Here is a 14,715-nt window from a genome sequence, read left to right on the forward strand (position 1 = left end):
ACTCTTATACCAAGAAAGGAGCGTGTAGGTTGAGAGTCAGTTTATCGTCTCTTCTTGGGGGGGGGGGGTGCACGTCACTAGGCGTGCCGCTGACCTCCGTGGACCTCCAGGTAAATAACGTGTTCGATCGCAGGTCACCTACCAAAGCCCGGCACCTCCGTTTCTTCATTGGTGAGATGGAATCATTATTACCTACCTCACTGGATTTATCCTGCAAATAAAAAAAGAAGGTATAATAAAAACGCTTTCTGGCACAGCGTCTGGGCAAAGCGTAAGCTCCGTAAATGTTGGCTGTTACTAATATATGATTATTAATATTGTTAGAGGGTTTTTTCCCATGGAAAGCTTTCGTCAAATAGAGTCATACATGTCAAGAGAGCCGCTCTGGTAGAAGTCGAGCAGAGAACATATAAAAGCAGGTTGGCTCGGCTCCCCCTTTCCACAGTTCCTATCAGCATCTGCCCCCCGCTGGCTCCTAGGCTGCTCGGCTCGGTGCACCTTTGGGGCCCTGCACCCTCGTGCTAAACAGGGTCCTAGGCCTTTCACAGACCACATACTCTCGTTCAGAGCAGACCTGAGTCGGGGGCCTGCCCTGGCAGGTGTAGCTTTAACCCTTTTTGCAGCTGTTCAGGGTCAGCGGGCAGAAAAATCAAAGGGAAAAGTCAGCCACCTTGGGAATAAGAATTCTATCACTTTTGCCTTCTTCCAAGCCCTCTCTTGTCCAAGCTGAGTGTCTCAGTCATTGTCAGCTACTCCTTGTTGAAGGTGGCTTACCGTGCTCCTCAGATTCTGCCCCTTATCCTGGGAACGCTGCACCTTCTCAGTGTGTTGCCCCAAGGGTCACGCTCTGCAGCACCTGGTTTTCCAAGTTCATGTGGATGATAGTGACCCAAGCAGCTCCTTAAAGCTCCAGCTGCTCGGGTCCATCCCCAGAGATTCCAAATGGCCAGGTTTGGGCGGAGGGGCGGCAAAGCTACTCTACTTAACCAGCTTCGGAGCCCTGAGTGATCACGGCTGTGCCGTTCACTGACTGCGAGACCTTGGAGAAGTCATTACTGGCCCAGAGCTCTGTTCCCCTTCTGGGAAATGAGTGACTTAAAGTAGTGGATCTCTTCCCAGGTCCCAGATTCTGAAGATTTCACCATTCTAGCTCTGGTCTGAGCTGGGTGCCACAGGGCAAGATCCTCGCCTCCCTTGTTCTGAATGTCATTCTTGTATTAATACAGGCGAAGATCACAGCCGTTTTCATGGCTGCCATGTCCCGGGATAGCGTCACGGTGAGCCTGATTGTTGACAGAAATCTTTTTAGGCATGCCACTGTGCAGCCATTATTCCTTCTTCCTGTTGTCGTGTGGTCTTTTTGGCTTTAGTGCAGAGCCTGAGACTGCTCTTACTGACATAAAAGAGAGAAGACACATGTTAAGGGTACTTCACACTCAGAGTGCATAGCATGGAAGTGTTCTGCAATCTACTAGAATATAACTTCACAGGGGAAAAGGGGGTACATCTTCTCCCTTCTCCCTCGTAGACCTTTTTTGGTTAGTGACTGTTACCTGTTGGACAGCTGTCTTATCTGTTTTAAGCGAGGTGCCCATTTTCTGCCCCCTCCATTAAGACAGTGTTTACCGAAATGCATACCATGATAAGCTATTACCTTAAACTATCCCATAAAATCAGTTAATGGCAGAAACAGTTTTAGGAATCGTACTCTTCCATTATCATTTTGGATATTCTCATTGCGAGTAAGCTTAGTAAAGGCCCTTAGAAGTCCTGCAAGGCAAGGAAACTGACCACCGTTTAGCCTTCTGTTCTCAAAATTTACCTGACCCTGGAACCGCTTCTCTCTATTAATGCCTGTTTATATTGTTCATTGGAAAGCATTCTGGTTTAACGCTGGTTTGGAGGCTGCTATTTTGAAGTATCCATCTTTTGCCCCAAGAGAAAGCAGGAAGATCGGGCTGGTATCGTAGGGGAGAAAGCCTGCAGAATTCCCTAACCAGCTCTATCTCAGAAGGAGATATTTACAATAGCATACAACCATTGTGCTCTGCCAAAGAGCTGTTGGCTGTGGACAGTGACCTCTTGCAAGAATAAGACTTGCCCCTTGTAAACTATTTATAATCTCTCTGTGAAATTTCATACACTCATGAAACAAGGGAGAAAGTTTTCTACGTCCAGTTTTGTGCTTTCTTATAGCCATATATGGTACAAGATAGAGAAATGGCTTGACCAATTAAAACAAAAGCTTTCTACCAAAACCTATCGCTTGGGATTTCGAACAAGTAGTTCAGGAGAGAGGAAGGGGGTGTTGTGAAGGTGATGTGCCTTCAAGGAATGAAAGATGAAGAAAAGGAACCCTTCTTATTTTTAAAAGCATCTTCCTGCAAGTGTCAGCAAATGATTTGTCTCCTTATCCAGCTGAGTGGGGAGGATTTTAACAATATGTATAGGACACCTTTTGATGTATCAAGTGTATGGGGGAAGGAGAGAGAGGTCTTAAGAATTCTCTTTTTAAGACCTTACTACAAGGTCGGACATAAGCGCAACTGTATACTAATATTTCCAGTAAGCTAACCTTGCTCTAGCTTTACCACCTCATGACGGCATTAAGCGTGATTAGAAAACATACCTTATAAAACTGGAGACGATGTAGGGACTGCTGTGTAGGAAAATGGTACTTGGTTATTTTCATCTGCTACCAGGAGAGAGACAACGGTACTCTGTTATTTTTTCACGACCAGGAGAGAAACCGATGATCTCATTACCCATCGTGTCACTCCGTTTTATCCAAAGTAAGCCACTGAAGGAAAAGAATTACCTTGTCATTTATTTAAAAAGAAACGGTAACCGCTCCAGCTGTGGAGGGCCCCTTCTTCCCCTTCCTCTGGGGTGAAAAAGTCACTGAGGAAGACCGGGAACCCCGTGGCTCACGCGGAAAAGAGCTGGCTGCTGTCTGGCGGGATAAGGCTCTTTGGCATTCTGCACGTTTCTTCCTGGCCACACCCTTACAGGACACTGGACTATGGGGACATGACCTTTTCGGTGACCTGTTACAACAAAATTTCCACCACACGTAGAAGAAAAAAACACGAAAAGCCTCACCGAAGTTTCTAGTCTTTTCGGTTCACTTAGCTTTAAAGGGAACGACTGACATCGTTAGCCTAGGTGCTAAAGCCAGGCACACGTGATTTTAATTTTGAGCCATGTGGAGGGATTGAGCGTGGGTGATAGTTTCTATTCATCTGTTGGTTTTTCCACCAGCCGTGTCTGGGCACCTATTAGCGCATCAGCCATTCTGTAAGTAAGCTGAGTGCCGCTCGCTGCTCACCACAGTGCAGGCCGACAAGTGCCAGGGACCCCAGAGAAGCCTCAACAGTCTTAGGGCTCTTCAAGGATTCTGGAGGTTTCCTGGAATGGAAGGTATGGAGGGTAAACTGAGAGCTAAGTGTGGGTATGGTGGGAGGCGAGGCGGGCGGCGAGGCATGACTGTCAGAGCAAAGAGCTTGACCAGAGGGTTGGTGAGGCCAGTGAAAGGAGGAAGAAGTCAAGTGGTGTAATTTGCTTGCCAACTAGAGTCTGTTAAAAAAGGATCGCTATTCCTTTGAAGCAGAAATGGTTTCTTCCCGCTAAAATAACACTAATAAAGTAATATTTGAACTGTATAATCTCATGTGACTCGTTAACCATCAGATTAACAGAGACCCTTTTTCTTTAATTTAGCAAACATTTCTTGAGCTTTAGTGTGTCCCATGCTGAGAATTAGGAATAAGGTCTAGGCCACAGTGGTCAGAATTCTGTGTCCCCCCCAAATACAATCTAACTTTTTTCATTGTGGTTAGATATACCTAGTATGATATTTGCCATTTTAACCATTTTTAAAATGTGCAGTGCTATGACATTAAGTACACTCACACTGTCGTGCAACCATTACCACCATCTCCAGAACTTTCCGTCTTCCCCAACTGAAACCAAGGACTCATTATTCCCTCCTCCCCTCAGCTCCCGGCAGCCATCCTTCTACTTTCTCTCTTGATGGATTTGACCACTCTAGGGACCTCTTATAAGTGTAATCCTACAATACTTGTCCTTTCGTGACTGGCTTGTTTCACTTGGCATAATGTCTTCAAGGTTCATCTGTGTCATAGCATGTGTCACTCCAAATAATGGAGTAATATTGCATTATATGGATATACCATTTTTAGTTTATCCATTTATTTATCCAAACAATATCCATTGTTTTTCCACTGATGGACACTTGGGTCACTGTGAATAATGCCACCGTGAACATAGGTGTACCAATATCTGTTCAAGTCCCTGCTTTCACTTCTTTTGGGTATATGCCTAGAAGTGGAATTGCTGGGTCATATTTTACGTTTGATTTTTTTGAGGAACTGCCATTTTGTCTTCCACAATGGCTGTACCTTCTTCCATCCCCACAGTAGTGCTCAAGGGTTCTAATTTCTCCGTGTCGTACAAAGACTCATTTTCTGTTTTTTGTTCTTGTTGCTTTTAATAATAGCTATCGTAATAGGCATGAAGTGGTATCTTATTGTAGTTTTGACTTGCATTACTAATGATTAGTGATACTGAACATCTTTCCATGTGTCTACTGGCCATTTGTACATCTTTGGAGAAATGTCCATTTGCCCACTTTTCCATCAGATTGTTGTAGTGGTGTTTTTAAGTTATAGGAGTGCTTGATATATTCTGGCTATCAATCCCATGTCAGATAGATGATGTGCAAGTATTTCCCCCATTCTGTAGATTTCCTTCTTACTGTTAATAGTGTCTTTTTTTAAAAGATTTTATTTATTTTAGAGAGAGAGCATGTGAGTGGGGGGAAGGGCAGAGGGACAAGGAGAGAATCTTAAGCAGACTCCATGCTGAGTGTGGAGCCTGACATGGGGCTCGATCCCACAACCTGAGATCATGACCTGAGCTGAAACCAAGAGTTGGACACTCGACTGACTGTGTCACCCAGGTGCCCCAATAATTAGTTTTGTTTTGTTTAAGTAACCTCCAAGCCCAACGTGGAGCCCAACATGGGGCTTGAATTCAAGACCCTGAGATCAAGACCTGAGCTGAGATCCAGAGTCAGATGCTTAACTGGCTGAGCCACCCAGGCACCCCAACAGTGTCCTTTGATGCACTAAAGTTTTCCATTTTGATGAAATCTATTTTCTCTGACTTCTCTCTCTTTTTTTTTTTTAACCTGTGCTTTTGGTGTCACATCCAAGAGATCATTGCCAGATCCAGTGTCGTGAAGATTTTGCGCCAAGGTTTCTTCTAAGCGTTTTATAATTTTAGCTCTTACATTTAGGTCTTTGGTCCATTTTGAGTTAATTTTTTATGTGGTGTCAGGTAAGAATCCAACTTTTTTTTTTTTTTTTTTTTTTTGCATGCAGATGTTGTTTTCCCAGCACCATTTGTTGAAAAGGCTATCCTGACTTTACTGGATAGTAGTGAAAATCGTTTGACCATATATATGAAGGTTTATTTTTGGGCTCTCCAGTATAATCCATTGGTCTAGATGTCTGTCCTTATGCCAGCACCATAGTGATTTGATTACTCTAGCTTTGTAGTAAGTTTTGAAATCAGGAAGTATGAGACCTCTAACTTTGTTCTTTTGTTACGATTGTTTTGGCTGTTCAAAGTCCTTTAAGATTCTGTATGAATTTTTGGATGGATTATTCTATTTCTGCAAAAATCATCATTGGGCTTTTGATAGGGATTGCATTAACAAAGCAACTTTTTAAAAATATTTGTTCATGTAGCTTGTCATCCTTATTCTAACTTGGATGTTCTCGGAGCCTATGAAATTGTAGACACAAGAGTGTTCCTAGGGTATGGATCCCAAAACCGGCTTCCTCTTACTCTATGCCCTGGCCTTTTCCTGCCCACTTTCCTTGGTGGTTCTCATGTGCCCCCCCTTCTGTATCTGGAATGATCCTCTGCAAGAAGGATTGAACAGAAAACTGTATTTAAGCCCATGCCCTTAATATTAGACCTTGATCTAATCCTCGCCCTCCAGGTTCAAGGAATCCTTCAGAACCACTTAGTGGATTGAGTGAGGTTCCTGGGCCCCTCTGTGGTCTGGTGACTAACAGAGTTGTAGAGAAATTGACCTGAGCAACTCTGAAAACAGTCTCTAGCCTGTGTGGCTAGAGTCCATGCACTTTCAAAAAAAAAGAAAAAAAAAACTGGTTTCAATTAGTCTAACAAATTTGAATGCTCAAGATTGACACCTTGACAAATTATAGGAAATTGCAAACATTTTCCCAGACCCAATTATCAGGTCTTTTCCTGAAGAGTACTAAGAGGATTTAGGCGGGAAACTTCCCCAGGGCAGGTTCAAAATCGCAGTGGGGGTGATAGGAGCTGGGATAGGAGCCGAGACAGTTTCCCGGTGCCCCTGCTGGCATCGGGACCAGACCACCAACGTCTCCCTAACTGGGAGGCTGGGGACAGAAGGGACTGGGGACCAGTGTTGGCCCTCTCGGAGGGAGAGAGGAAGAAAATGCTTATTTATCTGCCTTAGACAGTATTTTCATTTAGAAAGTATTTTGGTTACTGTCAGGGAAGGTTAAGGCTGGTTGCCAGAAAAACCAAACTTTTCCCCTCCCCACAGGAGGATTAATGTTCTCCCTAAACCCTTTAAAAAAAAAAAAAAAAAGCCTTTTCTCTTCTTCAAAGACATCCTGTCTGCAGTGTTTCAAATGAGACTTTTCCTTCTTGTGGTGGTTTGTCAGTTGGTGGTGGGTGAACCTTGGAAGCTGGTCTTTCAGAACTGAGACGTTCAGGCTGCAGGGCGCAATCCCCTCCAGGGTATAAAATCTGTTCAGGCGGTTAAGAAATGAATTAGAGTAGACTGTATTAGCGTTTATTGCATAATAATAAGACTATGCCTTGATAGTTTCCAGTTTTGCATGTGGATATTTGGATGTTTATTGGGTGTGACGTAATGTGTCATTCTTACTATTTAGTAGTCAAAACTTGTTAAAGCCATTATTTTTAAAATTATCTTTGGCTAAACAAGGCCTGGTCATGTTCGCATGCTAGCCATTCTCAGCAAAATGCCATGCTAAACAAATACACGCAAATAAATAAAGTTCTAAAAAGGAGCCATTTCAGATTAGTTTTGAACCTAGTCCTTATTTGGGCCTTCTGGTTTGATTTCCATTTTGTTGGTGACATTTTCCAAAAGAATAGATTTAATATAAGTAGGTATTAATAAAATATTTATTGCGTATTTTATATAGAAAATAAGTATTTGATTTAATGGAAAAGTGTCTCCCCAACGTCAGTCGTTCACAGACTTGAATGAGTTTTGCCAAATCTGTGAACTCTTTTTGTTTGTTCTATATTTTCCTTAAACTGACTCAAATTTTAAATCGCCGTCTACTATCCATGAAACTGTTAATTTATATATGTGCTAGTTATCTCTTCTAATATTGCAATAAAATAAATATCTGACTTTAAAAATATAAAAATACTCATTCACCTCTGAAGCTAATAATACAGTGTATGTTAATTAAATTGCATTTAAATAAAAAATTGTTTAAAAATATTCACCCATGTGCCATTGAAAGCAGTCTCACCTACTTCGGTGGCCCACATACCATTGCTGGAGAAATACTAATGTTCAGAACATTCTTTTATGCTTTTCTCTTTTCTCCCTCTTAGATTCCTTTGCTGTAACAAAGGCTTGTATACATGAGAACAGAAACTAGAGCTGTTCCTTATTAGGGAGAGAAGTGCTCTTAATTTTAAAGAACTCTCCCCACCTTCCCTCCTCCAGGCTTGTTTTCATAGAATACCAGCATTTCTGAGTTCACAAGCTCCTCATACAAGGCTCTCTTTGACCCAGCCAGTTTTCTCTGACGTTTAGTACTAAACATCTTAAGAGAACCATGGAGGCGGAATGCTTGAAGGTAAAGAAACACCTGTATGTCACAGCCCAGAGTAACAACAGACCTTGGGGCGGGGGGCTGCATTCTCTGGCCTCAGCCTCACAGGGCCTCTGGGAGACCCACTGAGCTTTGAATGGAAGTGGAGCTGAAAAGGCTCTAGAGAAGCTTATCCTCTTTCTTACAAATGAGGCAGCCGAGGCCCAGAGGGGCAAAATGACATATGTAGGGTCACACCATTGGCTGGTGACAAGGCTTAAGGCTTGGCTCACCTACCCACATCTCTTTCATATTTATTTCACTATCTCAGAAGCATGGTGAGGACAGTCTCATGCCAGGCATCACAAAATCCTGGCAATAGAAATGGCTGCTTTCCAAAGAAAAAGGAACAAACCCCAAATAGCCACTTCAGCCAAGGTCACTGGTATGATACATTCAGAATGACAGGAACATGGCAAGACCACTCATGACCTGGAGCCCCTTAACTATTAGGGGATTTCTAGCCATGACATAAGTGCAAAGTATACATGGTCTTATCCTCAGGTGCTCTGGTGACCTGTTACCCTACTCAGGAAACTCCTGTTCTGGAAACCAAATTCAGATCATCTCTACCTTTTCCAGCTATGACAAATAGCCCTGAAATGTCCCCACAATTCCATAACCAGGGGAGCCCAGGCTAAATGCCAAGTAGAAATTCTGAAGCTCTGAGTCCTGATTTTGTTTTTTGTTTTTGCCAGAGTTGAGGCTGAAGAGTTTTAATAAAACTCTAATGACTAATCAGAAGTCTGTGTCCCTGTTGCCTTACATGTGAATTGCGAAAGCCAAAACTACCACCCTACAGTTCAAAGGCCACCAGAGTTTCCTATGCTCTGGCAGGCTATAGGGCACAAAGATGAGTCAGGGAGGGGGGACCAGTGGATAGCCAGCCAACCTATAGCAGAAACGTGGCGTGGCAACTCAAAGGTCATTGGCTCTGTGAAGCTTTCCCAGATGGGGAGAATTAATGGATCCCAACCCTTAAGGCTCACGGTACTTTGTACAGCCCTCTGCAGTCCTTACATTGTTCTCTGCTTTCTTTGAGGCCTGTTGCCTCTTTAGACAGTGAGTTCCTAGAGGGCAGGAGCTGTATTTTATTCTCCTGGATCCCCAGTGCCTAGCGTAAGTAGGTGGCCCTCTAAAATCCGTGTGTGGAAAGGTATGAACAATGTCCCGGGGAGCAGGGAAAAATGCCGTGTGATGTAAACCAAGTGATTCATTCAGCTTTAGGGTCTCACTGTGACGGAGAAGGCATTTGAACAGGGGTTTAAAAGACAAGTAGGAGTTTCTGGGAGCCTTTTTGGCATAGCCCAAGGAGTGACAGCGTGAGTAGACGTCATGCCTACATCATGCGAGCCCTTTCCCCCTCCTGGCACCTTGCGTCTGAAGGAGGCACAGCCTCAGCTTGGTCTGTACCCGAGCCAGGTGTCTGTGTAACTCTGGATCAGTCGTGAGCCAGTTAGTCATTGGTGAAATTCTAGCTGTGTATGTTAGTGTTAGAAATACACAGATGTGCTAGGTAGGGGCATTTGTCAAAACCATTTCAAGTAGGCTTTATAGAAGTTCCAAGGAACGTGTGGGAGCAGAGAAGTCATACTGACCCTTGTACTTATGCTCAGTGGAATGTGCCCAAGACTTCTTTAGGAAAGCGGGGTGCACCTCTGACTGTGATGTAGTTCTTATAACAATGTCCATTGTTACAACTGCCCCCAAAGACCCCCTTTTCTTTAGTACTTATTTTCTAACAAATGATAAAATTCATTAACTGTGTTAATTACCATTTGTTCCTCTGCTGGAATGTAATCTCCACGAAGGCAAGGGCCTTGTTTTTTCGCATTGGTGTATCCCAGCTACTGAGAACAATGTCTTACATACACATTAAATGAGTGAATATTGGCATGAGTGAAGATATTGAATGAACAAGTGAGTGAATACTTCTGCCCTAGATCTGAGCCCAGGTAAAGGGAAAGACAGTTGTCCTAAGAGAAGTGGAACTCGGGATTGGAGGTCACTAGTATTTCCTCTGGAGAGCCAGCCTTTACGTATAGGCTGCCTCCTTTCTAGTAGCTGGGCCTGCTTGCGCCCCACCAAGGATGTCATGAACATACCCAAGCAACAGAAAAGTTGATGCCTCGGAAGCCCTCTCAAATGGCTCTTGTTTAAATATATCCCCCATCCAACGAGGTAGCTGTGATGATTCAGTCCCGAGAGCACTGTGTCGGGAGTCCTGGGTTCAAGTTCCACCTATGCCCACGTCTAGCTATGTGGTTTCGGGTCAGTCGTTAGCCGTCCCTTGAGCCTCCATTTCCTGACTCATGAAAAGGGGGCAGTGAGCCCGTCTTCACGGTGTGCCTAGCACTGTACCTCCTGATACCGGGAGGCCGTCCGTAAGCAGCGTCCGGCCTGTGGAGACCCTCGGAAAGGCCGGCTGTGTGGGTGGGTTCGTGAGCCTGTTTCCAAGCCAGTCTCCAGCTCTCCCCAGGAAAAGATCCAACAACGCCCCGTGAGTTTTGTTAGGGAGGACTGTGCAGCAGCCCCCGCTCCAAACCCAAATCCCCAGTAAGTCAGGAAGATGTATGTGTTTTAAAACATTGGGAGGTCTGCTTTTGATCACCCTGGAGCTGTGGCTTCCCGGAGCAGCTGGGAGTGAGTGGAGGGAAGCGGCTCCTCTGCTGGGAGTTCTCCGGGCTCGGCGCTCATGTCCCACACAGGGGCTGCCTGCGCTCGGCTTTGGCGGCCGTTGACTTTTAAATCATAAAAAGCCGCTCTATACACGGTTTACTCTGTTGCTAGAAGGCAGTGGAACATAGGTATTAAAAAAAAAAAAAAAAAAGACAGAAGAAGCAGCCGTTAATCCCGCCAGGCTTCTGGGCACTGGAGCAGTTGCGGATGACAAAAGTTAATTAGAAACATGAGCAGTTTAACTGAAAACACTTGTGACATTCGGAAGGGCAGCCTCTCCGGTTGGAGAATTTTTCCTGGGGAACCGTTGCGGGAGAAAGTGGCTGCTGCTAGGTAAGTCATGTCATGGTGACTCTGCAGACGCGGACGTGCCCTTTGGGGGCTCAAGGGCCACGTCCTGTCTGTCCCGTGCCGCGGGCGGGTGTGGGGTGCGGGTGGCGCGGTGCTGGGCTCAGTTGTGACATGCCTTCCCTGCCCCTTTCTCTCTGACAGCTGCCCTAATGTGGGCGACAGAGCGACGTGGTTCCAAGCACTCCCGGAGGAGGGCTTCGCCGTCCTCCTTTCTGGGATATGGGCCCCCTTGGTGGCGAGCAGAACTCCAGTGTGGAACCCCCCCTTCTCAGAACCACTCTGATTCTCAGTTTGGAAGTATCTTGAGGCTTTTCTGAGGAAAGAGTCTGGCTGGGGAAACACTCCCCAAGCGCCAAGGGGAAAGCCTTGACTTTCCGATAACCTGTGTGTTTTCATGCCTACGGTGAAGCCATGTGGTTGATACTCTGAAGCTAAAAAATCTTTTTTGAGCCTCGCCTGAATCATGTCTATACTGCTTTCAGAGTATCAGCATAGGAAAAACGCATATGCTTTGATAGGACCTAGCAACTTCCTCGGGCAATTATTCTTCTGTAAAGATTATGCTTGGTCTTTCTTTCTTTCTTTCTTTCTTTCTTTCTTTCTTTCTTTCTTTTTCTTTTATCTTGTTTTAATGTCCCTCTTACATTTTCTTAAAGTTGGCTAATTCCCCATTATTTCGCGTAACTGGGAACTTGGGTTGTGGGTTGAATAATTCAAAACAGTCGACATTTCCTACGTCTTCCCTACACACCATAGTAGTGATACAGGTTTTTGCTAGTTTGTGTTTCCATAAACGTTTGCTTAATTGTGCTTTGCACATGTTGGTGGTAAGATCGGCGTGCCTTTGCACAGCATATACCGGAATATGCCGACGAATGTGAACGGTGTGTGATGGAGAGCAGCTGGCAGGTAGGATTTAAAATCAAACCACAGGTAATGCACTGGGCAGGTCGTGGCGCCACCTGGCATTTGGGTCGAGAGTGATGGGCTGTGGAACCATGGCCCACCCTCCCTCACCCTCAGTGCAGGTCCGTGGGCATAATTCGGGTTTCCTTCTCTTCCCCATCTCTGCAGAGCCATTGGCGAGCCCAGCCTCCTCCCACCCCGGAATGAGCGAAAATGCACCAGCTCCTTTGGAGAGCGGCAGCAGCTCCAGCCCTGCTAACAGCAGCGCCTCGTCGGCCATCCCGCAGCCCGGCGCTGCCTCCAAGCCCTGGCGCAGTAAGTCGGTCAGCGTGAAGCACAGCGCCACATCGTCCATGCTCTCGGTCAAGCAGCCCGTGCCCGAGGCCCCCAGGCCCGCCCCTGAAGCCATGAAGCCGGCCCCCAACAATCAGAAGTCTATGCTGGAAAAGCTCAAGCTTTTCAACAGCAAGGGGGCTTCCAAGGCAGGCGAGGGCCCGGGGTCGCGGGACACGAGCTGCGAGCGGCTCGAGATTCTGCCCAGCTTTGAAGAGAGCGAAGAGATGGAGGCCACCGGTCGCTCGCTGTCCACGGCAGGTCCCGCTTCCAACAGCCCCAAGATCGCACTCAAGGGCATCGCCCAGAGAACTTTTAGCCGGGCGCTGACCAACAAGAAGAGTTTCCCGAAAGGCAACGAGAAAGAAAAGGAGAAACAACAGCGAGAGAAGGAAAAGGAGAAGAGCAAGGACCTCGCCAAGAGAGCCTCTGTGACAGAAAGGCCGGACCTCAAAGAGGGGCCGAAAGAAGACCCCAGTGGGGCAGTGGTGACCGAGATGCCAAAAAAGTCCTCCAAGATCGCCAGCTTCATCCCCAAAGGGGGAAAGCTCAACAGTGCCAAGAAGGAGGCTACAGCCCCTTCCCACAGTGGAATACCAAAACCAGGAATGAAGAGCATGCCCGGGAAATCCCCAAGTGCCCCTGCCCCTGCCAAGGAGGTGGAGCGGAGCCGGGGTGGGAAGCCGAGCTCGGGGCTCCCCCAGCAGAAGCCCCAGCTGGACGGCAGACACTCCAGTTCCTCCTCCAGCCTGGCGTCCTCAGAAGGAAAAGGCCCTGGAGGGACCACCTTGAACCACAGCATCAGTAGCCAGACTGTCAGCGGGTCCGTCGGGACCACCCAGACCACAGGAAGCAATACCGTCAGTGTCCAGCTACCTCAGCCCCAGCAGCAATACAGCCACCCCAACACTGCCACCGTCGCGCCTTTCCTGTACAGGTAGGTGCGGCCACCTGCACGCCCATCCTGGGCCATGGGCCAAGGAGCCTCTCTGGTAGCCTCTAGGTCTTTGAGGGCGGGAATCGGGCCTGCCTTCCAGGAGCATGAACGCTAAGCAAGGGCTTTGCTCCTAGTAGAGCTGTGCACGTGTGCTTGAGGGAACAGTTAGCCCGGCATGGCTTGGCGGGGAGGGTGGGAGAAAGCTAAAGAGAGGGGGCAAAATTCGAGCTGCCCCCCAGCATGAGGAGGAGTGTGCCAGGCATGTGGGGACCCGGGGGACATTTATAGAAGCAGCCGTAGCATGAGCAGACATGGCGGGTGGTTTGGTATCACTCCCCTCGACAGGCCCCTGCGTCAGTCCTAACGGGTCCTCAACAGACTTCAAAAAATGAAAAACACAGAAGTCACCTTGCCGACTACCCGAGGCTTCTTCTCACAGAGGGGTTTGTCTTAAACTTCTAGATGCTCACAGCATTTTTTTCTTACTACATCGCACATGGTAAGTGCTTTTTCAGTCCTTGCTGTGTGCTAGACTCTTCTGAGAGGAGAGCGGGAGCAAGGGACCAGTTCTAGAAGAACAGAAGAACCAGGTTATATTGAGACAAGCGTGGATGTTGGCTTGTCTGACTCCGTCCTGTCCCCCGGTCCCTCTCTGTCTCTAATGGCACATCCATGGGACCACGGGAGAGCACGTGGAGCCCGGGGCTGCTTGCTCTGTGTGCGGGGGGCCTGTGAGAGCCTCTGATGGCTCAGCCGGCCCCGCACACCTTTGTGGAACGGAAGACACTGGCTCCGGGGGGGGGGTACTTGACACATGCAGATGAGTCCTCTCCAGCAGGTGGTAGCAACCCCAGCACTGCTTTTAAGGGAGTCCCAAAGCCTTGCTCACAGTGCTCAGCTCCACCCTGTACTTGAGATGCGTAGAACTTTTGCTCGCTCTGCACGGCTGAATGTTCACCTGCGTGGCCAAAGGGGACCGAAGATTGAATGCCATGTTCTAGACGCGTACTGTGCAGCTTCTGCCCTAAGCAAAGACACTTATACACTGTACACACACACTCGTACACCCACAAGCGTGGACATACGATGATAGTCACAAGTATGGAGACACATTCACATTCCTATACAAAATACTAGTGTGCATATGCCCACACTTTCAGCTTCCTGTGTTTATATGGTTCCCCAAAGAATTGGCTCTCCCCTCTCCCTGCCCGAGTTGTACTCTGGGAGGCTTTGTTACCAACAGCGGCTGGAAAGACTGGCCCGAGTGATTCAGAGCAAAGCCAGGCAGGTCCAGCCCGTGAGGGAATGCCAGGCTTCTTCTCCTCGTCCCTCTTTCTTTCTCTTCGGCTCACCCTCCCCTTCAGCAGGGTCACGCCCGGACTTTTTAATTGGGAGAAGGTCATCGCTTTATTCCAGCAAGTCATCAGCTCAGCTAACCGTTGGAGAAGAGTGCCGGGGCTTGGATAATGACTCAGCGCTCCTCTCCACGCAGGGCTTTGAATACAGTTGTTCTCTGAACCATGGAGGCAACTGAATTGCTCCCCACGAAATTTTTATCAT

The 14,715-nt window shown here is 47.1% G+C and overlaps 1 protein-coding gene across 4 annotated transcripts in view; it reads left to right on the forward strand.

Annotated features, from left to right (window-relative positions):
• NAV2 (neuron navigator 2) overlaps positions 1-14,715 on the forward strand; it is a 383,600-nt gene that overhangs the window by 206,782 nt on the left and 162,103 nt on the right. For all 4 annotated transcript variants that reach the window (XM_026512228.4, XM_044389055.3, XM_057317561.1 and 1 more), the window contains one exon: positions 12,051-13,152. In XM_026512228.4, the coding sequence (XP_026368013.1) occupies positions 12,051-13,152 (1,102 nt within the window). The remainder of the gene's footprint in view (positions 1-12,050; positions 13,153-14,715) is intronic.

This window comes from Ursus arctos, unplaced genomic scaffold (genome assembly GCF_023065955.2).
Source record: "Ursus arctos isolate Adak ecotype North America unplaced genomic scaffold, UrsArc2.0 scaffold_23, whole genome shotgun sequence".
NCBI classification, from domain to species: domain Eukaryota; kingdom Metazoa; phylum Chordata; class Mammalia; order Carnivora; family Ursidae; genus Ursus; species Ursus arctos.